The 27,340-nt window shown below is 40.6% G+C and overlaps 1 protein-coding gene across 2 annotated transcripts in view; it reads right to left on the bottom strand.

Moving 5' to 3' along the window:
• CEP15 (centrosomal protein 15) overlaps nucleotides 1–27,340 on the bottom strand; it is a 97,703-nt gene that overhangs the window by 52,048 nt on the left and 18,315 nt on the right. Inside the window, exons 2-3 of one of the 2 annotated variants that reach the window (XM_078661524.1) lie at nucleotides 3,868–4,056; nucleotides 2,674–2,763 (exon numbers count right to left, since the gene is read on the bottom strand). In XM_078661524.1, coding sequence (XP_078517650.1) covers nucleotides 2,674–2,726 — 53 coding nt within the window. In that variant the 5' untranslated portion in view covers nucleotides 2,727–2,763; nucleotides 3,868–4,056. The remainder of the gene's footprint in view (nucleotides 1–2,673; nucleotides 2,764–3,867; nucleotides 4,057–27,340) is intronic. The other variant, XM_078661523.1, reaches the window with a different exon arrangement.

The raw sequence follows: 27,340 nt of genomic DNA, 5'->3' as shown, positions 1-27,340 counted from the left end.
AATGACGTGGAACATACTTCTATTTAGTAACGGATAGCCATCTCTCCAAACATTTAAACAGATGTTATCTTTTTCTATAAAAGAGATTAGTTGAATTCTCTTACCCTATGTGAGCTCTATCTTTGTGGCATAAAAGGCACAAAAGGGTTTAACTATTCCAGGTTACACCTCGGCATGCGTCATTAATAAATTGAACCAGAAAAAACAGCAGTAAACTCTCTGGAGGTGATTCGCAGAGGACGGATTGAAAGAGATTACTCATCAAGTGCGTCTTAATGGCATCCAAGAGGTCACTCAGACGGGCCACTTTGCTGTACACAATGGCGAATTGGAGGAGGCAGCATTCAAAGCAACCACATGTAGAGTGGCGAAAAGTCACTTCAAATCGGTGTGAGAAATCTTATTTAGAATCCACAGAGATGAGAAAGAGATGGTTGGCTGTGTAGCTGAAGATGAGATCCAAATAAAACCTTTGCACTGCGGTTTTAGTGAAAACCAGGATATACTATTAATACAGCGCTTACCAGGCTCCCAGGGAAAAAAAAGCCTTCATCTATTGTAATCCCTAAGGCGTCTAAAGAATACACTAGCTGGGCCACCATAATATACATCGGCATATAGTGAAGGGCGTAGTCTTCTTAGAAGTCATGTGTGCAGTATGCAGCAAATGGGTGCCATTTCTAAAGAGTTCATTAATGCTCATGTTAAGTGTTATCAAACGGGCAGATGGAAATAAAACTACAATAGCGCCAGTTTGAAGCATACTTAAAATGTACTTGTTTAGAAGACCACGCCCTTCACTACACACCAATATTTATAATATGGCGCCCCAGCTACACTGTTTGTTTAGACACCGTGGGTATTCCACTAGATGAAGTGCTATTGAAATTGGACACCTTTGCCACATGGTCCTGCTGATGCTTCAGAAGTCTTGGAAGTCCAAATATTTTCAAGGCCCCAACTTTTCAGACTTTCTAGAGTAGCCCCTGTTAGTCTCTTCTCAGGTTCCCTGGGCCTTAGAGACAACACGCTGGGGCTAGGAATCACTCCAGCAGAGGCCAATAGAAGGGTCTAGTCCAGGTCCAGTTACTACTGGTGAGCTTGGCAATTCAAGAAAAACTCTATTTGCAGCTCCTGAAGCCACACAGGAGGTCAGCCAACTGATCCTTGGAGTCCTCTTCTTGGTCCTGGGCATAGGTGGGAGCAGCCCCAGCCCCTCATGTCTTTATACAGGTCACAGACATTAGGTACAGTCTTCTTCAGGTCCAGATGCATTCTCCTGAGCCGTGGTGGTGTACAACCTTTGAAGAAGTTACTTTCTAGTGTTTGGGATACCTCCTAGACAGTGCAAAACATTTCCCTCTATAGCACATCCTGTTTGCCTTACTGCAAAGTACCCTCAGTGCACTATTCTGAGGCAAAACCAATTTGGCAGCACCAGTCTGTTCTTGGAGGTGTCTGGTGTGTCACCCAGGGGTGTGTTTAGGGAAATGAGCATTCCACTCATCCTCACCTGTGCCAAAAAGGTTCTGGGACCAGCTCCCACTTTCACATGGCTGGTGCGAAGCGCACTACAGATGTGTCTGCCCTAGGCCTCTCTTCTCAATTAGCTATAAATGGGCAGTCCTCCCCATGAACCCTTTCAAGTTAATGAAGTTCCCGAGCACTCCCCAGCTGTCATTCCTGTGCAGAAAAGAGTCACATACCTTAAACCAAGGTCTTCCTGCCAAAAAGCCTAAGCCACTGATTCTGATCTGGGAGCAGTTTTCATACATCATTAATGGGAAGCACTGACAGGGGCCAGCTGTTGACAGGCTAATTCTAATTAGACTTCTGGAGGTTCGGGCAAACAAAGTCTAACTTTTTTGTAAATAATTTTTCCTAAACATCCACCAGTGAATTTGATTTCTAATAGTGGTTGTATCATTCCAGTAGTTTTTCCCAAAACAAAGATAGCAAAACTATTAATTTAGCTGAACTTTAGTTTTACTCATAGAAGCAGCTATCGCATTGGAGGCTAGCAACTAAAGGTACATGCCAATACTAAATATTTACATGTACCACTTTGAAATACTAGGCACCCTACCTTGTGTCTACAAAGCTTACTTAGGGGTGACTTATTTGATATTTAGAAGTAAGGTTCTTTTCTGTCACCAGGGTTATTATTACAGGTTTGTCTTCAAGTTTAAAAGCTGCCGCAGACAGGCTGCCCAAGTAGGCTGACGTCATGTTTTCTTTGTCAGTTTAGTGGATGTCGCTACATGTGCTGCAGCCTACACTTGACATTTAACTCTCCATGCAATAGGTGTATATTCCTGCACTATATTCTAGGGCCTTACTGGAAAGTTAAATAAACCAATTAGGAGTTAATCAATTCTATCATGTTTTAGCGATGAGAACACATGGAGTGGGGCCTGGACAGAGCGTCTGTGTGCAGTTGAAAACCAGCAGCATCAGTCCACAAAAAAGGGGAGCACTGCAAAAAGAGGTACTTTTCACAGTGTTCAACGGATGATACATGTTTATTCGGTTTCAGGCTATCTGATTCACAGTAATGGGATCATTTCTATTCACCTGTATCTTTGGAACTTTAAATGCTAGATGTAATATAACAATATCTGAAGAAACTTTCTTTAAGAAAAACAATTGTAAAATAACAGAACATGTACTTACATATCATTATGTCTCCTGCTTAATTCAACTTCTTGTGATAAATATTTTGGCATTTTCTAATTCTTTTTCATACTCTATAAATTGAACAACCTGAAAACCAACACAGAAGAGAACGTCATCACCTATATAAAACCCATTTGTGGCTACACAACCATTAAGTTAAACAGGTGAGTAAATGTGGATAGAACTATCAAAAGTTAAAGGAGTATATATTATTTTGAGTTTTTGCTAACTACCCACTAGATCTCCGTTTGGTATTTCAGTTGTTACATTTGTTATGAAATAATGGAAAAAATGAAGAGTGATCGTTTTCCCGAAGTTTACTACCTATATCTTACACTGTATTATCGTTGACTTTAACTGATGAGGTACACTTTCTTTGATAAATCCAAATGTTGAATCCAATCCCACAATCTTATCACAATTTTTCCTGAAAAGACTTTGTCTGATTTAAGTAAGATATAGTGCATTCTGGTTGGGAACAAACTGCAGTACATAAAATGAATTTATGTATATGAGGAAATTGCAAAAAGGAAATATGGCAGATTGAACCAAGTTTAACACAAAGAAGTAATGACGGTTTTCTTTGCCTCTTAAATAACAATATAAGAAGAAAGGGGAAATATGCTCTAAGGGAAGTAAGAGACAAAAAATAAGATAATGGAATCAGTAGGGCAGCCAAAGGATCATGCAAGAGGTAGAGCCGGCAAACTTATAGAAAAAGCATACAATTTATCCTAGAAACTGAGGGTTGGGATTCTAGTGAGACACTAATTAATCACCAATGACAGAGGAAACACTTATTTGGCGACATTATTTAGGAAATTCTTAACTCCAATTGATAACAAACATTAGCAACACCAATATGTTTTGCTTGTACTTGTTTTTTTTCTTGTAGATGATCAACACATATGTACACACATCTTCTGAGCCACCTTTGAATGTATCTTCTTATGATTTAAGAAAATACATTAAAAAAAGACCAATTTGGATACGAGTGTATTCATAATGACCAACTTTGAAAGTTGTTTCTTCGGAGGAGCGAAAATAGTTACTTACATGCACTGCAATACCAAGTCAGATGTTAGCAGTAGAAGCATAAACGCCATTACAACACTGAGACCGAAATGCTCCTTAGATTGTAAAGTTCTGAGTACTCAGACCCACAGAGAACCCCCTGATGTCCCTACGTACCTGTACAAAGGTATAACATATATGATGAATGATAACCACTTTGGAGGAACTGGGAAAACCAGGACTGGATTCACACTCTATGTGGGTTGGTCTCAAATGGTGGTGCTGTATGACGACTTTAATCAGGCAGCTTCTAGGACTTCAAGGGATTATGGACCGAGTGAAAAGTAGGGAAAATACCATCTGCAACTACAAGAGAGAAGATATTTGCCATATGGTTTGTAGTTGCCCAGCTTTATCAGCCGAACGTAGAAGTCTGTTAAATCAGGACTTTAATCGCCAAGCAATACAAACATGCCGTCAAGCAGTAATAACCTCCTTGCAGGGAGAAGCTTTACAATTAACTGGAAGATTTTTTAAGTTCGTAGACATAGCAGAGAGGAAACTGGTTAATAGTGCACAGTAAAGGACTATTATTCTAATTATTCTATTAAATCATGTAAAAGGGCAGATAGATAAGTTACTTAGAAGGGCAGGTAAAACTTAAACCAGTGAAGCGAAGACTTTAATACAGGAGTAAATGGAACACCGTGAAATAATTAGGGCTTCGCATTGGCAAGCCTTGTGAGGATTTCTTAAAATAGGCACTTTGTACCTTGTCACCCACAGAAGTAGCCTTCAAACCTGTTTCAGGCCTGACCATGCAGTGCCTGAGTGTGCAGTTTACTGCCACTCTAACTTGGTATTTAAAACTACTTGCCAAACCTTAACTTCCCCTTTTATTACATAGCAGTCACACCTAAGGTAGGCCCAAAGTAACCCTAAGGGCAGGTTGCCATGTAAACAAAAGGTAGGACATGTATTTTTATGTTTTGCATGTCCTGGTAGTGACAAACAAACTATTTTGTTTTTCACTACTGTGAGCCCTACCCCTCTAACAGGCCAGCATTGCAGATTACTTAAAACACTTTTAAGTTGTAATTCCTGATCAGAGAGTAGTAGCGTTTTCATGTTTCATATCTTTGAAATGCTAAAGTTGGATTTAAAATTAAAGTTTTAGAAATGCCACTTTTAGGAAGTGGACATTTCTCCGCACTTACTGCTCTATGTGCCAGACAGCCTATCTCAATACACATCTAAATGAGGCTAACAGCTACACTTTGTGCATTCATCTATACGGCCACAAACACATGAAGGTGAGGCTCATCTGCATTCTGATGGGTCGTCCCCGGCAGGTAGGAATAGGAGGGGCTGACAATGACACTTCAATAGTTAGTGTCCTGTCCACACACAAAGCACTGATGTACCCCCTACAGATAGTCTGGCAGACAGGACTTTGTTGAAAGACATCATTGTGCAGTTCCAAGAGCTGCTTTGAAGTCATCACTTACATCAAAGGCACTTTGTGGTACAAGTACTGGGTCTCTCACCGCCTAAAATCAGATATATCTTGATCTTGAACTGAGCCTCTGTCAGAAAGACTGCTGTGCTGCTAAAGGGACTCAACAGGACTGCCTTTCTTGAAGGACTGCTTTTCTGCGTGTTGCCCAGCTGCCTGCTGCTCCCTTACTCTACTAAAGGACAGCTGGACTCTGCCTTCCCTCCAAGTGATCTCCAAGGGGTTGCCTCCTGTTTTCTGAAGTCTCAGGAACACAAAAGACTTCCTGCAATTTTGGTGTTGCACTCTGAATCCTGTGAGTCCTACCCTTACCTGAGGTGCCCTCGTTAAGTTCTGGGCCTCAGCGGTGGGTTCTAAAGCTGTTTTCCTACAAAACCGATGCATTGTTATTTTACGCAGATCGGAACCGACGCATCGCCCGTCGATGCCAACACAGAGGCTGTTCGACAATAACGGTTCTACAGCCTGTGCGGCCCGACGACGCTCTGCTGGATGATGATGCTTTGCCTTCACCTCAGCAAAGCGAATGACGACGCAGCAACCCAACTATGTGGAAAAGATTGATGATGCATCGAGACCTCAACATTGACGCTTTGCTCCATCCAAGGTACTTTTGCAGCAGGCCCTGTGTGGGTCCTGTAACTAGCCTGCCCTCCATCACGGTCGGCCTGAACTTTGGATTTACACCAGTCCCTCGAAACCTCAAGTAACCTTTTGACCATTAGTGACTGCATTTACATTTAATCTTTAAAAAATAATATCTACTAATTAGAATATTGTTGTTGTGGTCTTGTTTTACTCAGATAAATATTCCCTCTTTTTTTCTAAACCTAAGTGCAGTTTTTTTGTAGTTTATTCCTTGTGTTACTGTGCATGTGTTACTGTGAGTGTGTCATATAGTTACTGCTTACCTATATACTGTGTTAAGTTAGCATGAGCTTATTAAATGTTTAAACGCCATTTTACCTTTTGCTGCTTCTGCACACGACACATAATTGATGTTTTAGCTTTCAGCCTAGAAGAGCATTGTGATTTACCTGAGAATATGTTATTGCTCTGATATCAGCTTTGCTTGGTAAACTATGTCTGTACAGTGAGTGCTGAAGCCTCAAGGATAACTCGACACAGTATTGTTGCGAGGTCTGATCTTCGCACCTTCCTAGACATAACATAAATGCAGCTGCTGCCAAAATCTGGCTTTAGGCGCGTTTTATATTGCTTTGTTTAGAGCACACGATAGACACTTGATGCGGTTCACATGCAGAGAGCTGGTGGAAGATGATGTGATCCCTTCACACTAGGATCTTGAGGTATGGAGCCGCCCTGCTAAAACCCAAAGAGACCTTCTTAGATAATAATATAATATGCTAGTTAGGGAGGGTGAGAATTAGGTGTTGTTAACCCTTATTCATTTCAACATTTTAGTATGTTGTCACCTTTTGCCTTTTATGGACTAGTAACTATGCTGATAACTTTGCTTCTTATAATATGTTTGCTTGTATTATCTAAGATACTGCGTTTGAGAACACTGCATTAGTAAATAAATATTTCAAATGTTCACGTGTCTTCTTTGACTCCACGTTCTGGTTTGAAATGATTATATAACGAAAGAGTGCTCATGTATTCCACGTGACCTGAGGTATTCTAAGATCATGTTCTGGTTTGTCTAAACATTGGGAGTGTGTAATGACCAATGAGACACTGTAGCTACTCGGTAAGGGGATTTTGGGTACTAAGGTGAGTTTTGGCACACCCTAATTCACTGAGGTTCCAAATCTCTATGCACAGTTCTGTAGGAGAACGGAATCCCTGCTACAAGTGTGTGTTGCACAAATACTTTGCACGTCTTTAGATAAGCCTGTCTCCTCTGTGCCAAGTTACCAGAGGGTGAGCACAGGTTATCTTTTAATATGTATCTAGCTTACCCTGACCAGAGTGGTGGTTCCTGTCTGGCCTGGGTGCATACCCCAGCCAACCAGGAATCCCATTTCTAACAAATATGATATATCAATGAGACCAGAAATACTAGGTAGCCTAATGGAATGGGGTTTATCCAAGATTCTGATTATGGTCCAGGCTCCTCTGTTGTCGTATTTTAACAAATCTAGACTAGTGGGTCTTGTGACCCTTGGAGATTAGCAATGCAACACAGGGCGTCCATGACTGATTAGAAAATTAAATAACATTAACAGATTAATAAAGTATATATAAATAAAAAGTGAAATTGAAAACTTTTAAAAGTTTTATGAATTTAAAGGAATCTGAAATTGGAGGCTAAAAATTAGATTGGTATCCGCAGATTGTTTTGTGGGAGCAGTGCTTGTGCAACAAACAGAATATAATATGGATGATGGGTGGCCTCAGTCGAATTTAGAAAACCTTCAACTGTCCCATTAAAATTAGATTTTTTTATATTTGTGAATTAAATAAAATATTGAATAATTTGTGTCATTTGTTTGAGGAGTGCCTGTGTCTATTTTTGTGTATGGCTTTGCAATTTAAATCATCAAAATAGCTTAGGCCGAGGTCCCCAGCTTCCAGTAATGTGTCAGTGTAGGTCCTCAGATTCCAATAATGATTCAGTGGATGTTATTGGATTTCAGTAATGATTAAAGTGGGGGTCCATAGACGTTAAAAGCTTAAGCACCACTGATCTAGACCTTGAATTCCAGTGGTTCCACATCCATAAAGAACAAGCATTAGCTAATTTAAGTGACTGTGCTTTTTGTTGTTACTGCTGTATTTTGGATGGAAGAAAGGTTGCTGTATATTCCAATGCATATCACAGAAGCCACAAAACCTTTATATGCAAATGCGGTGACCCAAAAACAAACAGAATTGTAAAAAAAACTCGACTTACATAGGCATTATAAGGTGAGAGACGAACAGGAGAAAAAAAATCAAGCACTTTGTAGGGGTCCCTGATGGTCCAGAAAAAGCCTCAAAGAGCTGTAGTGCTTCTGGGGATCCTAATTCAATGTTTCTAACAGGATCAGTCTGAAAGCATTTGTGTCTCTATAATAGACACAAGTAATTGAAGGTTAGTTTTTCTCTTGTCATAGGACAAGACTTGAGTGGACTGGAATCTCATAAAGTGTGTCTATGGGAGAGACGGTGGAAGATGTTGCAGCTTCAGAAACACATTTATCTTTAGTGATGCAAAGTAGGAGGAAGTATGATTACCTACAGTGAAGCTACTACAGAAGAGCAAATGATAAGCTGGGCTACAGAATATGTTACGCAGCTGGCCGAAAAGGCTTTAGTCCAGTAAATTTAATGGCTAGTCTCTGAACAGGGATACGTCCAAGTCACAATAAACCAAGGTACAGTAATATTGTCCACTGAACCATTAGTGACTTACTACACTGATGGACTCACTTTCTATCAGTATTTAGTTAAAACACTGATGCTTACACTGCCAAATCCCCTGGAGTTTTGGGACCCATCATTCCTCTGGAGAGTTATGGCTGTGGTTGAGGGGTGCCAATGGTGGCACTTTCTCTGTTTGCAGTGAAATTTTGCTTCAGCAGTGAAAGGGAAATGTCTGATGGGGTTTAAGTAAGCAGACAGGGGTCTTGATTAAGCTGCTGTTCTGGCCGATGATGAGAGGACGCTGTTTGTGGAGGAGATTGACTCTGGGGATCTGCAAAAGTGCAAGCAACAGCTACAATGCAAGTTCATGTACCTTTTGAGGCCTTGCAGTGCCTGCTGACCAGCAAATTCACCCAGCCCAGCAGTGAAGATCGCCCCAGATGCCTCTACTACTTAGAGAGGACTGTACTCAACGAGCTGCAGCTCATACACAGAGCAGGAGGGACAGCACATGAAGCAGCAGCACCATAGCATAGCCATGCACCAGTAGGGGCACAAAACAGATGGTTGAGGAAAGTTCTGAAGGATACACGTGGCAGACCCAGCAGAGTGAGGGCTAACTGGGACTGATCTGGGAGGGAGAAAATATTATGAGAATGGAAAAGGCACCGTGTTTTAGCAGCATGGAAAAACAAACCCATTTTTTTTATCCAATCCTCTTTCACCTGACAAACACGTAATATATGGAGGCGAATTCAACTTTGCTAGGCTGCAGGCGTATCATAAGGGGGACAGCCTTGAAACTCAATTGGAACCAAAAGCACTATATTCAGATTCATATAAAATATGAAGGCTGAATTTTGTGGAAAGACGCCCTATACCTAAAACAACAACGGCAAAAAGCAGACGGCTCTATTTCAACTGCTTTTTGAATAAACGTAAATGAGGATAGCTAATTTTACACTCATATGAAAAAAAAAAAGTAATCCTGACTGTCTAACTTTAAACAAAAGTAAACAATCCTTTAGCCAACACTGACCAAGAATCTGTACAGCATTCCAGGCTTTGGGTTTCTAACAACCGGACAAAGCGACTCTTGTGTGTCACTCTTCAGTATAGCACCAGCATCCATCAATAGAGTCTTCAAATGCATTATGGACATTTTGACTTTACTCCATTCCTTAAACAAATGGCAACATCTGCCTACGGTCGCTTGTCAAATTAAGAATGTCACCCAAGATGACCTCAAGGTATCAAACATTTCAGCTTTAGAATTTCTACTCCTGGGAACACAGAAGGCGACACCACTAATTTCGGCAATAACATTTTACAACTGCACAACTGATTTAATTTCTCTATACGTGTACACTGAACCTAACAAAATGAGTATGTATGCAAAACATATGAAAAATGAAGTGTTAAAATTAAGTAAACACACATAAAAAATATTAAGCAAAAGAAAAAGAAAAATTCATTCGATTAGGTATTTCTAACCGAAAGCGTTAATATTTTCACAGACTTGCATGTCAGAGACCTGTAACAATCAAACAGTAATCGGAAATGCCAAAACGACTCATCAAAAAATAAGAACCCAGAAACAAAACAATGTCACAATTGAAATACGACAACATGAGACTAGTTGGAGAACGAGGGAGAATTATATGTTCAAGCTGATTTCTACACAGTGCAATAATGCAACTGCAATAATTTCGGATAAATTTCCGAAAAACATGCATAACAGCTTCACACGGGCCATGTCGTGACTGAAAGTCCTAACTGTGTTGTCATCTGTGATATGACATGCTTTTCACTTTCTCTGTCTTTCTTGTGATTTTAGGTCTGGAATGACAACTTATCTATCTGCTAACTTAATGTTACCAACCCCTGAAAATATACAAGGAGAGAGCTTTGACTCTGCCAAGCGGAATATGACTCTCTCACCTCACGCTATTGGCTCTTTAGCGTATCTTTCCGGGGCTTACTAGAGACGGAGGTAGACAGCATAAAAGAATGTCCCTTGCAAGTGCAGAGGAGCTCGCGGCCAGGCTACCTGGCGAGCATAACTCTTCTTGGCATCTTCTTAAGCTTATCCATGTATTTGCTCCCTTTTTTCTTCATTAGGGCATGATCGGTGGGCAAATACTCATATGGACAGCTACCTGACCAGCGACCTTTGTGCTCAGTTGGGAGCCCTTGTGTGTTCCTGTGGTTCTGAGCACTGTCAACTTTGACACTCAAGGTTGGCATGCCTCTTTCGTGTCTTTCGCTGCACTCTTGAAATCAGAGTCACTGCCCTCTTCCAAATTGCCTTTGTGTTTTCTTCTGCTGTTTTGTTTTAGATGGTTGTGAACCTTCAGGGTCACTAACCTTAATTATATTTGATACCACGTAACCCACGTTCAGGGAGAAAGATTGTGATACTTCAATGTTGATAAAATATCTATTAGGTTTTGCAAAGATTTTTAATTTCTAAAAGACAGCCAGCAGTGGTGTTTCTGGACTGCCCATTCCTGGAGTTCAAACTGTCCACAAAACTCAATCCTTGGTAAATGTTTTCACAATATTAGGAGGGCAACCTAGTTTCCTTGTTCTCACTGAACTTTCCAATTCGAATTGCATGTATCTGTATTCACTCTTTTGTTTTCAATTACTTTCCATATTTTTTTTTCAATTAATTTCCAGACGTCTGAAAGTAGTGTGCACACATTCCATGATTGTATTAAAACATTCGGTACTGCACTAGTTTAGTGCCAGGCGTGCTCAATTATGAGGATAAGTGAATGGTGTAGAGTCATGGTCACCACATGTCACATTCATTGTGCAGAACATGGTGTATGTTCTATGTGGCCCGGTGCTCTTCAGGTGGGCACAAGGGGCAGAACCATCCAAACCAGGTAGTGAATGGGTCACAAACATACAATGAACTTACTGATGATGCTTGCTCCTTGATGCATGTTTATCAGCTGTCTTGTAATATTTTAAGTTGGTGTATGTTTACATAACGTTCATATTATATATGTAGTTTATGTTTGGATGTTTGGTGTACAATGATTTGCAAAACCTGTAAAAATACTTTAAGGTATTGAATATATTACTGTAGTAGGTACACAAAGTGGTCTTTCAGGGGTGGGAAAGTATTGCTTGCCTGGCACAAGTGGGGAGAAAATGGTGCTACGCAATCAAATTGTAATTGCAGGTACTGGGATATGCTTAAATGTCGCACTGCATGAGGGTTACTCATAAAGTGGTTTCAACAAGCGCTGGGCTTGGTTTTTGCAGTGAGTAAAATATTTGTCCCCTTCAAAAGTTAGGTACCTCTAGAACACAGGTCTTCAAACATTTGTGCTCCGAGCCCCCCTGCCCAACATATTTTGAAGTTGCCCCCCACCCAAAAAAAAACTTTACATAAAGTCTTGGGGAAGGGAGAGGGGTAGGACTGAGCCAAGGGGGTGGGGCTTGTGAGATAATATCAGGTACACCTTTTCAGTAGCTCATACACATACAAATGAGCAAACACATAAAAAACTGAACTAGACAAAAAACACTACTCCCAAAATATGAGTTCCTCATGGGTCATTGGGTCCCAATGCATCTCCACCTTCTGCACTAATGATAGCTGCAGCCATGCATAGTAGGCTATCTCCTCTGCCTCTTTTACCCCTTCCCCACCACATCTGGACACCACTCCATTCTCGAAACAGACTGTATGTCCCTTTCAGTAAAAAATGAGCACCCACATGTGGCCTACCTCATCCCTAATGTTATGCATATGTCTTATTGTAAAGTATTAAGAATGAGCGAGAATTTTGTCATGTAAAGTATGTAGAAAATTACCATTTTTTAGTTTCTTTCTTCATATAGAGCTTGCCAAGAATTGGTACAAGTGCAGCATTCTGTTAAATGTACAGCATTTTGACCCATTTTGTATAAGTGGGTACGTCTTGTCTTCCTCCCCCAGCTTTTTAGGAGGTACCAATATACCTCACTACAGTCAGGACAATTTACCTAGACTAACAGAAAGCCTAGTATTAAGGTCAAGATTATATTTCCCACTCATTTTTGGTCCTGATGAAAGCCTAACTGACCCGTCCTGGGCATCCAAAGGCTGAAATATGTCGACCTTTTTTATGGACTAATATCAGTGCGGAATACCCCTAACTCCCCTTCCAATGCAAGCCACATATTTTAAAACAGCCTGAACCCAGTCCCAATAAATTCCCTCCTTCTGGTTATTCATGCTTTTTAACATTTTTTCACTCACTTGTAATTCACTGCTATTTTTGATCAATGATCACTACTGGTTTTACCAGTGGTTTACCTCCGGGTGGAGGAAGCATAACCACTAACCCTATTATGATGCTGCCACGTACCTTTGAAGACGGAGAACCAAGATATACCGCCACCCGAGCCTTGGCACGTGATTGAGGGTTTTTTATCGGTACCGTGAAACGAATGAAGAAAAAAACCCTGGTGACCCAGGACAAGTGATCCCTTCCCCCTCTGATTTTTTGAATTATTGTAAAGTAAGACAGTCTTAATTGTGATGAAATGGGCCCTTCAGATTCCTGGGCCCAAGTGCCACTTTGCTTCCTTCGCTAATTTGATCTACTGCCTTGCAAAGAGGGAAGTCTTATCTTCCCCTTGTTAAAGTCCTACTCCCATCCTCCTTTCTTCATCACCCTGAAGCCAGATGCTAAGGTGTCTCCTCTTCTCCAATTATCCCCACTCTTGAGCTATTGGTCCAATGCCTAAAACAACACTGGCACAGCAAGGGTGCACTGAGCCCTAATGCAAGAAAGGAACGAGTAAAGCAGCCATAATAGGGCTTTAGTTGGGTCCTCACACCCCAGGGTTCCGTTGCCACAGCACCAGCAGCATCAATGTTACTTAATTCTCTGCCCATTCCACTGGCTATTATTTCTAGGCCCAAGTCCCAAAGCAAAATGTGTGCCTCTTTGTTAAAGAAATGGAGGAAAATATCCACATCGCCACATAGCCCCTCTCGTTGCTTGTAATCTGAGCCCCTGTGCTAACAAGAAAAATGGCTTTCAACCCTTTGTGCTAGTACCACACCCATTATTGGGGTGCACTCCATTGTCTCAGTGCCAATACACCTGCTGCACTAATAGTTGGGACGGCCTTCAATAAAAATGAGCCCGCATTTCTCAACAGCTTCTTCAGGGCATCTCTTTGAGGAAGGGGGGAGCTGTCTCATTTATAAAGTAAATTCCACATCATACTACCTTCTCTGGGCCATCTCTTTGACGTTATCCATGGATTTCACCCCTTTCTTCTTTCTCCTGGACCATTACCTGGAAACCCCAGGGGTCCCGACGATCAGGCCTCTGAATATGACTGTTTGGGCCTATGCCCTTCCACCCTCTCGACTCACCTGAAAGGATATCTGTATGTAAACAGAGGCCAAGTTGGCAAGGTGTATAAGGACGAAGGTGCCCATGTGTTTTGTAATTTTACAAAAACTGTTTCCATACGTTTTGTTAAAAATAACCATCCCAGATTTGTTCATGTGGACCTGGAGTTACATCTGTGTGAGAATTAAAGGAGGCGGCCTAAAATTATTACATTTATAGAGTCACTTGAAGGATCACAATGATAAAAATAAAATATTTTTAGAAGTAACGTAAGGATGCAACGTTTTGGAAAGTGTTCTTTTCATGGACTTATAAAATATCTGGTTAGCTATTACTAATATGTATTCTTTGAAAACACTTGTTTTATCTTATACAGGGGCACTGGAATTCTGCAATTCTGCAGCCGCTGCATTTTTTGCATAGTTATGGATTTGCCGCATTTGCCACATAATCCACCTCCTGCAGTTTAATCAACTCAGACAGATCAAGAGTTACTAATAACATGGTGACGTGTTTGCATGCAGTGAAAGCCCACAGCAAAGGGTAACTGGTCATCTTTCAGTTGCTTATTTCTGTTTTTGGTTGTTAAATCGGTACTAACGAGGTGAAATCTTTGCCAGACAATTCTACCATGTGACTAAAAATGTAAAAAACTAATGAAGTAATACTAGCAAAAAATGTGCCGCATTATGCCGCATAAATTGTCTTTCTTGACGCATAATTTAGTAAATCCTGTGCATAATTTGGTGCCCCCGGCGCATAATACTAGTGGTCATGATCAAATACACAAAATCATTGTGTGGCAGCCTATCTTACACAGTGTGTAAACCAATTTTAGAATAATGCCTTACATATTCACATTGCTTTCTGTTACATGATGGGACCTTATAGCACTATAAATACAAAAGTCACAATTATGCACTGTACCAACCAGGATTGAGTTCTTGTGACTTTCTGGTCTAAAATACAGACATCTGCACTGATCACATTAACCACGTTTCATAATGTGAATGAATGCATTTCCCATCAATTAGCTTAATGTGCATTTATTAATCAACTTGTTTTACACTTTTAGGTATATGCATTATTTTAAATCAGTTGCTATGAAAGTGAAAATACAACAAAATACATTTAGAATACTTTGTTGTTTTTTTGCCAAGCCGTTGACCCCGTCTTACTTTTTCTGCACTTCAACTGTAATGTATACGAAGACTGCCTGGAAACGCAAAAAATAATTAAAGTTGGGCTTCCAAGTCAACTTCATACACAAGTACTTACTGAGATTTTTGTTCCCACCAACCTCCGCCCTTCGGAACGCCCCCACGGCCCCCCAGTTTAAAGACCTTTGCTCTAGAAAGACTGTTAAAAGCTGCATTCCTTTACAGCAGAATTTAAAACTTTCTTTCTACAGGTTAACAACTACAGATTGTATGGTATTGGAAAACATCTCCCCTTGCCACATACACTTAATAAAATCCTGCATGAAAAATTGATCATGAATTTAGCTTTTCTCTCCCTCATTTATTTTGAATACATCTCCTACCCATCTACTACATGCATGTGTCTTCTTTATATAGACAACTCTAAATCTCATGCTCATCTGTCTTAATCTTTTTTTGAAAGCATATCCATGCAGCCAAACAATATCTTAATTCTAGCACACATTTATTTTCATATAGCCCCACTAAAAGTCACATCTCAGTCATTGATGCTTCACAAAGAAAATGGAGTAAACGCCCTTTCGTCCATATTTCCCCTCAAGTCCGGCCTTTCACTTTCATATTCCATGGCACTTATTTGTCCCTCATCACGCTCTTCGTCAGCTGAGTATGTGCCTAACACGGGAGGCTGGTTACACCCTTTCTAGGATCCACTCCATTTGATGTGGATGTTCTCAATCAATGATTCGACACCAGCAATATTGAATATCAGGATCCCCACTCTCTGCTTTGGGGCAACATTTTAACTTTGCGCATTGGGTTGACAATTCATAAGAGTCAACAATCATGCAAATATATGCTTTGAAGAAGTTACATCAGTAACGAAACACGTGTCGTCTGCCATCTTCGTATGCTAACAAGGAAGGCTCAATAATGGGACCTTTAAGTGTTAACTTGTACACAGTATTATATGATGTGAAACAGTTTATGTTTTTGGTCTATTTTTGCACCGTATTATTATTACTCTTTGAGTGAAACATTGTCAACAAGAAATAAATAGGGGTTTTGCATAACTGACTCCCTAAACTTGTTTTCCTGTGAGTTGTAATATTGATTTTGGATAAAGACAGATGTTTACAATTCATGAATAGAAATGTGAAATTTAGAAGTTCCGGGGTACAATTGTTTTGTCTACTCCGAGATCTTTAGCTGATTTCTTGAGGGTGGGCATCTCTCCCTGTGCATCTGGCCACCACGATCTGCCCCAGATTAAGTGGGCCCCACCGAATAGCAAGATCTAAGTTTTATCTGCATTTAATTTTAAGCAGTGAATTTGCCATCCAGCCTGCTACTTCGGTGTGGCATTTTCAAAGCTTGCCTCGAGTTTCATCATGATTCTCTTCCAGCGATGATATCAACTGGGAATCATCTGCGTAGGAGCAGACCTCGAAGACCCATTTCCTAACAACTTTTGCTAATGCAGAAATATATGTCTAAAAGAGGGTGGGGCACAATGAGGAGGCTTGCAGGACTCCACATTTAGATGTATAAAAATGAGATCTACAAGAGCCCAGCATCTTTGATACTGATGCACAGTATCGTCCGGCATGACTCGCAGGTGTGGGGGGGGGGGGGTGGGGGGGAGATGTTTTCAAGTAGTCTGACTTGTAATGAAAAATAAAATATTAGCTAGTGGCAGGTTATGGTGGATCAGCTTTTTTTTAAATATGGCTGTATGTAGGCATGTTAAAGGCAGAGGGGAAGTTACCTCTCAAGAGGAAGCATTTTAGGAGTATAGCAGTCAAATGCCCCATCCTACACATCTTTTAAATAGTAATGGTTGAATGGGTTTCAGCCTTAGACATGGAGGTATGCACATCAGTAATTTGTTCTCAAACCTGTCAATGGTAAAACAAAGGACATAAAAAGGGAAAAGGCAAGGGATGAATGTGATTGAAGATCCTTGTTCTTAGCCGTCACAGTGTGGGCAAACTATATGTGTTTTAAGAAGGTAAATTTACACATATAGATTTACTTGTGTGTAAATTTACTCTTGTACTTAGATCTATCTCTACAATTTTTTGCTATTCAACATTTTAGAGTGTAGATTTGCACCCAACTGCAGACTTACATGTCTCCAACACCTCAGACCAGGGGATGAAGATATTCAAGGCTGAATTTACATGTGTAAGGTAAACTAGTAGCTTTTCACACATAGAGGGAGATCACCACCAGCCGAGCAGAGAGCTCCCCATGGTAAAGTATAGGGAAAAACATACAATTTCATTGTTTAAAAATAACATATTTAGAATATCTTAATATAAAATAAAATTGTAAATAATGTTTTAATCATAAATATTGCTCTAGAACTAATATAAAATATTACAGCACATTAACGCAAATACAAACCTTAATAAAAAATTGAAACGGTAAATTATATTAATTTATAGTTTTCATAGTTTATTAAAAGACTTCAATACCATGTTAATATTTATTATTTATAAAGTATAATAGGCATGTTTTGCATTCATTTAAAACAATGTAACTTTTTCTATTTTATAAAAAAAGGTAAATTGATTTTTAAAATATTTAATTTTTGATTTCAAATAATGTTTTGCCACTAAAAATGATTTTATATATATATTTGATTTATAAGTCAAACTAATGTAATCCATGTAATATTATCTCCTATGGGGTGTTATATTAAGTCCCTGCTTCCATTATGTTTTATGGGTGTAAGTACAGTACCTGTGAGTGGCCATGGCTAACTCCAAGGCTGAACTGGAGGATATCCCCTACAGTTCTGGGACCATTTTAGCTTCAGTAACTTTAGAAGTGTCGTTTGTGAATAGCAATGAGCTTATTCATTTTTGGGTGAGTGTTTGCATATGCCTATCCCTCCAAACATCCCTGCTTACCTCTACCTAAACCCCTTTCATTTAGGAGTAAGTACTCACCATTTTCCACCAACTGCTGCAGTCCTTCACATATTTAGTATCAAAGCGTATGCCTACGTGAGCAGAAATGTCTGCACACGACTGAGTTTTTTGCACAGAAAAGCCACGAGAAGCAGAAGTCTCCACACACAAGTTTGTGAATTACATTTTGTAGTACGTGAGTGGTGTTACTGTAATATTCCTAATTTGTACTACAAATATAAGGTTTTGAACTTGGGCCCAATCTAGTTACGATAGTCCCAAATTCCGAGGCTCTGAACTTGGTTTGATCAAGTTTTAAACTACTGTAAAGAGTGCTTTAGTTAATAGTGCTTGCGCGAAGATTTTACTTATGTAGAGTTTTTCTTACATTCCCAAAAACCCCTGCTCTCCTAACAATTACCTAACTCTCTGCCCCTGCTTCTGGACAGGTGAGCCAAGGAAGCAGAAAATGTCCTCTAATGACCATACAAGTTTGGGACAACCTTGCTTGTGGAACCGGAATTCTTCCCCACTGACTGGTTTTCATAAAATCACCGAAGACCGATTTTTCTTAAGGACACTATTTTACTGCACACTTATCGTGCTGTGCTAGCCAACATCAAAAATTGATTTGACCAACAGTGTAAGAGTATATTTTAGAAACTATTGCAGGATTTAGTACTGCCATCATATGAGCTAACTAGTTGGCAGGCATATCTCTACTAGCATGATGGTAAGGGGTTTAGATGAGGTACTAGCTGGGACGTTTAATCAGCACACCTGAGAAAAACATTGCCTTTTCAAGCTGTGTCACGTCTGGCAACACTACTCCCAACCATCATCTTTTCCATTGTCTTTATTTGATCCGCCATTCACCAGCATTTTTGCCAAATGAATAATTAATAAACTGGGTATGGATTCCCTGTACAGTCTGTAAACGTATGTTTAAAAATGGATATAAATGTTTTCCACATATGCTGACTTGTGACTGGAGCCTGTTCATGCCAACAATGGCACCACCACACGTGAACAGTAATGGTGTGAAGGAACTGCAGATCTCCTAAAATCTAGCTATCTAGTGTGTGCCACTCAACTGCCACAAGGCTCTCTACTGTACTGATGTCATTAGGAAAATGGCAAAGTAGGAAAAGCAGTGCTTCCAAAAGTCAGCTAAATTACTGGCGACTGCTTGGTTGAGGGTTAGAAGACAAAATACTGTCAACCTGCAAGAAGCTTTCTTGGAAGCACTCAATTTTCAAATTGCTGTGAGCCGAAGCTAGTTTCTTGGGAGCCAAGCTTTTAAACTGAGCAATGCAACTGAAGTTTTGACTAAAAAGAAAGTTGAGAGTTTTCTTGGTAATAAAAATCTTTGATTACTACTAGTACGTTCAAGGCTGGACTGATGTTAAGAGGATCAAAGACGCATGGTTAGATGTTCCAAACTGTGAAATAATTTCAGGACTTACTGTAAATTGGGAAAAAGCATAATGATAGCATAAAAGGGGAGAGGATGTAGCCTTACGGCTAGAGCGTTTGACCTCGAAGCTGGGGAACCGGGTTAGAGTCTCGGCATCAACGCTCAACATCCTATGTTTCGGGGCAAATCACTTAATCTCCTTGTGCCTAACAAAAAAAATGAATGTGTCCACCTGCAACGAAACTGATGATCATGTAAAGCACTCTGATACCCGATATCTTCAGGTCTACTTCGCACTATTTAAAACTCTATAAAAAAAAATAACAATTAATATTTAGATATTCATTAGGGAGAACTGACATTTTCACAACCAAGACCCACACAGAAAAAATTGGAAGAGATGTTAGGTGGCACAAAGATGAACTCAAGAAGCTTGCTGGTTTAGTTCCTATTTAAGTGGAATACCCTGGATCATGTTAGTCCTATTTTTCTTCACGTTACTGCCTCCCGCTAGGTGGCCTGCGTAAAAGTAAATCTTGATAATGGTGTCTGATTTACGTTTTGGCTTATTTCACAATCTCATTTGAGGTATTTTTGTTTACCACAGATGTCTTAAGGCCTTACATACTACTGCATTCCATTTGAAATGGCAGGTACTCTTGATGGAGTGGAAATTCTGTATTCACAGTTTATTCATCTGTAGGGGTACATCATAATCATGTGTAGAGCGCATGGGCATATAATCTTGTCTTGTGTAAACGTGATTGTTAAAATAATTAACAGTGTTAACGTATCTACATAACATATTTTAGTTACTGACGAGCAGTTTGAGGAGTTAAAGTAGGAATTAAATGTAATTTGCAGAGAACGCTAACATGAAGAAATCGTGTTGTGAAGTTTTGACACCATTTGTGTACTAGATGTGTTTAACAATGATATTTCCTATAATTTGGTAAATGTGTTAGTCGAAGTGTAAAATAGTTATGCAAACTCGTAATGTTTTAGTGATACGGTCTTATGTTAGCCAAAGTTGTAGGCCTGAAATGCAAACGTAAACTCTTGCTTTAGAATTAATGTTGGGAATTTCACGTGCACTGTGGAAGACGTTTTTTCTCACATTTTACGTTGCAGGTGGAGAAGCATTCTTTAGGTAAAATTCATGTCTTTGTTTTAGAAGGCAGGGAAGGAGAGAAGAAGTTACAATTACATGGCTTGAAGTGATAAAGGGAAAAGTTGGTTGCACAATGGAGATGACATGGGAACCAAGGGCGAATTGTTGCAAAGGATGAACATAGAGAACACCGTGAAAATGTAAGCTCATGACTGTACCCATTGTTGAGTATGTGCGACAAGTGCATCATGGGTACTCTACCTGTGGATAACTGGTTGCTGAGATTAGTTCCTTCTCTTGAGATAGTGGCTTTAAGCTGCTTCATGCTGCTTGACCCAAATCAATGGTGGAGAGACTTCTTAAGAAGACTCCACGACAGATATTTTCTCTTGCTTCAAAATTAACGCAGGAATGTCACTTAAGGGATAGAGTAGGGATAGATTTAAATGCTCTTCATTCACCAACCCTCAGTGCAGGGGAATTCGGACTCTTGCTTCTTGATCATCCGTATCCTCCTTCTTGAACTAATAGTCCTGTTCATACTGCACCATCTGAATGGAGTGCATAGATTTGGCTTCATGCTGTTTCCTTTGTATATTTTAATACTCTCGTGTTGAGGGGTATCTATGTTCAGTTATTTTTGGCTTTGTAATAAATCAAACCAACCTTCTTTGAGTGTCTTTTGGTTATTATGTATCAGTAAAAGTTATCTCTAAATTGACTGTACATTAATGATTTTCTCCCCTTCATATTTTCATTCTGCTTAAAAGACCCATCGGAGTGTGTCTCTAGAAAAGTTCCAGAATGAATAGAAGCGGCCCTTTCAGTCACTGCCATTGACTCGCCAACGGTAGCGTAGGCAAGTAGTCAAGTCTTGATCTAGGTTATAGACTTGGAAATATGGTATGACACGTTTATCACACACAAAACAGTTCATTCAGAGCTATATATTTATTTACATGTTGAAAGGACAGGGTAATGAGATAATAAAAAACAGAAAAACATGTGATTCTAGCACCTTCTGGACTTGAGATATAATACTCAAATGTTATTATCATGCTTAGAGAATGCTATCACAAGGAACCAGTATCTTTGCAGGATAAATGGCCATGGGGTGCACATTAATAAGGCACAGACCTGTCTCTGAATTTAAATAGTTCTCCTCAGATAACCAATGTGGTCATCTAGACTCTATTAATGGTAATCAATTGCGCTCCATAACATGAACGGTTAAAAAGTAACAACCAAACTATAATCTGTCTGCCATTTGACCTAGTTTACCACTCAAGTCAGGGTGCAATAAGGAAGCTCTGTTGGTCTGAGTGGATGCTGTAGATCCCACAGCGTAATCTAGTGTACCGAACAGTAAACTCTAGATTCCAATGAAAACTGAAAAGAGGCACTGGTTGACAAAGGAGAAACAGCAGAGCATCCCTCAACTTTGGTGTCAGCTCCATCAGGGCTTTATGTGTCTGACACACTAACCGCTCAGGGAGCCAGCTGGTCTCAAACAAGGTTAAGGGACACAAGGGATGATTGGAAATGTGATGTGGCTTCACTGTGGTACCCAAGGCGGTCACAGTATTTCAAATGCCTGTGTCTAGAACACAGTTGGCTGCAGTCAAGAATTTCTGGTGACAGACAGATCCACGGTTCTGGCTGATATTCTGTAGAAGCAACGGGCACCCTCCATTATGGTTGTGTATAAAACAAATATTCCAACCGTGAGAACTTTGAAAATCGTAGGTTATAGAACGATGGCTCAACTGATTTAGAGTTTGAAGGGACCATTCCTAGCCTAAGGAACACAACTACTGAAGACACCCACACCAACATCAAAATTATCTGCCTCATATACATATATCTTACTGTTTCATCCCAACACAAACATCATCTGAACAATATCTGCTCGGTATAATATCCATCCTTCAAAATCAACGTCAATGTGCTGCGGTCAGGCCGCCCCAGCACGTATGTACACACACACACACGTGTACATACACACACACACACAGTCAGCCAGTCTCTTCACAACAATGTACTCGCCAACTGTGTGGCTTTCTGTTGCACTTTTTATTGTATACAGTTTTCCTGCCAACCACCCCACAGGCCTCCACTGTGTAAAGGGAAAGCGTGGTAGACTGACTGTGAAACTCAAAGAGGGCTGTACATCCATGGATGCAGTCCTAAAACCAGAAATAAAGACAGGAATCCGTGGTGCTCCTAATTTTCTTTTCACCATCAAAGTTTTAATACCTAAGATTCAATACAATGACGGAGATTATTTGAATGTGTAAAGAAATCTACATTCAAAGGCAATCATTATTTGATACAGCAAGTGTCATAAAGCATGTAATCTATGTATTGGGGGGATCTCGTATAAGACTACATAACTTATTGCACTCATTCAAATGTACAATTTCGAATTAAAATACAGAACTTATTTGAGATCTTTCCAATGTGCAGTTCAGAACGTTAGGTACTGTAAAGCAAATGATCAATGTGATTACAGATATCAAATGTCCAAATACGCAGCTTATGAGGAATCTTTCCAATGTAAAAGTGTGCATAAAAATACATAACTGATTTGAAAATTATATATAATATTCATGTTTACAGATTATGCATGTCAGAATACATAGCTTATTACAAAACCAGTGTAGGACACACAGTAAAGTTATTCCAATCTACAATCACATATCTCTGAGGTAACCATTGTAAATTATTGCTTTCAATAACTTTTGTTTATAGGAAATGATTCTTGGCTCTAAAAGGTAATTTTCTTTTGGCTCTACCCAATGGAACCACATCATTATTTCCCAGGTTCCAAGGAACACAGGGTTATCTCATTGATGTTAATGTTAACCTATGTGGCAGGGGATTTGCAATGGGAAAAATGACTTGGGCCATTTTTCCAACACCAGGGCTTATAAATAATTATGTTATGAGAATCCTGCCTATATGTATAGAACCCCCCCACCCATGGAACATCTAGGGGAGACTTTAGGGGTTCTGAATATGTGCAGGTATTGCAGATCCTCCCTCCACAGTGCTCCTAGCACAAAAGTCGATTTTGTGAGGCTCTATCACAATGTGGGGAGTGAAATTTGCAATTTCACTTAACCCAGGTCATATACAACTCATGTTATAAGGGTCTACCTTAGAACTACCTGACACACGCCCCCCCCACCCATGGGGGTACCTAATATTCCCCAACATTTTCGTTTACCCACTTTTAAGTGCCCCAAATACCAAAGTTGAGTTTGAGTAAAATTTAAATTTTAAAAGTAGTCCTGAAACACAGGGCTGCTTTTAAACAGACCTCAGGCTTCAGCAGTGCACACATGCAAGTGCAGAAAGGGCTTCTGGCCTGTAACTGCCATGCCCTATTATATTATATGGGACTTAAAGGTAGTTTCAGCACACCTGCCCTATTATGTACTAGGGCCTTATAGGGCAGGGCATTCGAATCACAGGGGTACCCTAACCCATAGTGTACACTAAGGTATGTATATGTTTTCACTGTATTCCAGTGTCTCCTTCTCTCTGGGCCTGGTTAGGCAGAGAACAGGGTCTCTCAGAGTCAGTTATCACCAGGATTTGTAAACAAAACGTTGGGGGAGGAGGATGGCCAGGGCACAGGATGACTTTGCAACACACTCGTACTAGTCAACAGTAATGACAATGTAACAGAGTTCTGGATCGAACACAAATGAAAGGAACTGTGTTCTTGAGTCAAATGAGGCATAGTTCCACTTGAGGGGAATGTCTAATTTGACTGTGAAGAGACTTTAATCTGTTTTAGGTAGGACAGTAGATAGGATACAGTGGGAGTAGAGGGGAGGTAACTTGGACGATCAGTTTAGGCTTAGTCCAGAATATGAGAGTAGAGTGGATATGGCAAGGTAGCGGCAAATTGACGGACTTATGTCGCAAACATTGCAAACTGATGTGTATCAAGACACTCCTGATCTTGATAGACAATGAAATTGAAGAGGAAACCGTGGCAAATCCGGTTGGAGGGGCAAGGGTAATACAAGTGTTCTGCATGATTGTGGTGCAGTAGTTTCACCTAGTGCTGGGTGCTTTTTCCTTTCTCTCCCAATATGCCATCACAGATGATGCTAGCAAGCTAGGTTTGAGTGCCGTGGGTCAATGGTCTTTGATCATGCTCAGTCCATGTGTAGTGATCCAACTCCAGAGAACTGAGACCACCGGCAGAGAACGATGACCGGGCGACAAGAGCTTATTTTTCTTTTTGTGGAAGGACAGGTGGTGGTTGCGTGAACAGACAACAGTCACAGCAAAGAGCAAGAACAAGGATGCAAATGCATGCTGAACAGGGTTTAATGGATCGCATTGGGGTCCTTTCAAGATGATCCTCATACACAAAAACAACTGATGTGCTTATAGAATTTCAACAGAAAAGAGAGTAGGAACCTCTATGTTTCAGGATGTATGTTCGCACCTCTGCAACATCCAAAGAAATTGGAATACACCCCTCACTCACTTATCGTGACATGCTTCATCAGTGGCGCCTCTTCACAACCTGGTAAGGTGGTACCAACAGGGTGGACTGAGCCATAGATGGAATGGGAGTTCTTAGATAAAGTCAAACTGGACAAGCAGGGATCCAGAAGGGTGATTAATTTAAAAATACCTCTAGATATACCCAAAGATTCTTCTTTATTTTGAGGGTACCTGGGGTATGGATAAAATCGCACGGTTGTGGGGTTTTATTGAATATAACCATTCAATTATACCCTCTGTGCAACATGTTTCGGCCCACTCCAAGAGCCATGGGGCCTTCGTCAGGGCTGTGTTTTTTTATATCTCTACTCTTTTGTACACTCACACCATGCACACTTGTGAGGCCTAAAGCTCTCACCTGTCTTGGTCTTCTGTCCAGAGGTGTTTCCATCTAGTTTTTAATGCCAAGGGTCATGCGGTTCTGGCGAGTAGTGCCGTCCTGTAGTCACACTTTCGCCAAAGATCGGCCACTGAGTGATTACCTAGGTTCTTCTTCGCAGTCCTTTCAAGACTACCCTGATACCAGCCACTGCAACTCCTGATTATTAAGTGATGGGGTGCTCCTGTGCAGGCCTCATTTACACACGAGCCTACTGGGGCTTAATTTCTCCCATACCCACTGTTACCCTCTTATTACAGTGCTATTATTGGGTTCATGGTCTGTTCCTCCGGCCTGATTTGAAACAACAACCATCCAATGAGAGATTCTCCTTATGCCAATACCCTAAGTACCACTTACAAGGGGTTACAGAGGTCTTAGGTTGTGCCAAATGTGGAGAAATGGTACAATTTTGGGGAAATGTTCTGGCCCTGTGAACCTAATTAGCAGGGACCCAGTGCAATTTCAGTCAAAGCCTCATCATGTTCCAGGCAAAAAGTGGGTGCTAACCATGTCAAAAAAGCACTTTCCTACACCTCCACTCCGCACGCCTTGCCCGCGCACAGATACCACACTTCCAATGCTGCCGCTCCAGAGGACGCTCCTTATCCCACCTTGCTACCAATTCCTGGAACGCCCTCCACCTCTGCACCTCGCCCTCGCTGACCCACTTCAGGGCGGGACACAAGACCTTGCTCTTCAACTGATACCTGAAGCACAGCGCCTGGATACCCTTTCGGGTGATAAGCCATGCAATGACTTGATTTCTGATGATGATGGTGTCTGGGAAACCACATTAAGAGACGGACTTCTGCATTCTGTAAAATCTGAAGTTTGTTCAATAGTATTTTTTGCTGGTTGATAAAGAGAGCATTACAGTAGTCTAATTTAGACAGCACAAGAGCTCGTACTACTGTTTTCTGTAGCTCATGAGGAATACATGGGAACACTTCCCTTAGTAGTTTCAGGGTGAAGAAAGAAGATGTAATAGCATTGATCTGATTTTTAAACGAAAGAGTATTATAGAAAAAAATCCTAGTTTCTTCACTTTTGTTACAGGTGTGGGTAGGGTACCCAATTCCTGTGGCCACCAGCTGGGAGACCAGACGGACGTGTTCTTGCCAAACAGGAGTACTTCAGTATTTCAAGCAGTTTTCACTCATCCAACTGCTACCCGGTAGCATGTCGTTGTGGAATCTGGCTGCTGTGTACTTAGGGTTACTCACCACTGAGATGATAATCTGAGTGACGTCGGCATAGGATATCACAGATAAGCCAAAGCTTTTCATGAGATTGCCTAGAGGGGTAACTTAAAGATTAAAACGGGTAGGGCTTAAGGAGGAGCCCTGTGGCACCCTGCATGGTAGCGAGAAAGGAGGTGATATAAATTTGTCCAGCGCGACAAATTGCTCTCACTCCAATAGGAAAGATTGCAACAGGGCAAGCGCCAATCCCCTGATTCCTAAGGAATGGATGCGGTCAATCAGTAAATTATGATTGACTGTATTGAATGCCTCTGACAAGTCTAACAGAATCAGAGCAGCATTCCAGCGTTTATCAAGCGAGTATCTGACTTCTTCAGAAGCCTCAATCAGAGCCTCTCTGTGCTGTGCCCACTTCTGAACCCAAACTGTGTTGGATCTAAAAGGTCATTCTTGTTAATAAAGGCAGTTAGTGCAAGATTAATGACCTTTTGTACAATTTTCGCAGGGGAAAGAGAAGCGAGAAATAGGTCTTTAGTTATTGGGATCTGAAGTATTGAGGTTGGGTTTTTGCAGGAGGGGGCGAGGGGGAATTGAGGCTCTTTTCCATTGCTAGTGAAAATAGCCAGATCTGAACATGAGATACAAAATGTTGGTTAAGTGACAGGCTGTGATCGCTGGAACCAACTGGATTATTTTAAGTGACCATGGATCAAGTGGGGAGCCAAATTTA

This window comes from Lissotriton helveticus, chromosome 9, assembly GCF_964261635.1.
Source record: "Lissotriton helveticus chromosome 9, aLisHel1.1, whole genome shotgun sequence".
Lineage (NCBI taxonomy): Eukaryota > Metazoa > Chordata > Amphibia > Caudata > Salamandridae > Lissotriton > Lissotriton helveticus.
This window is presented reverse-complemented; position numbering and strand designations above follow the sequence as displayed.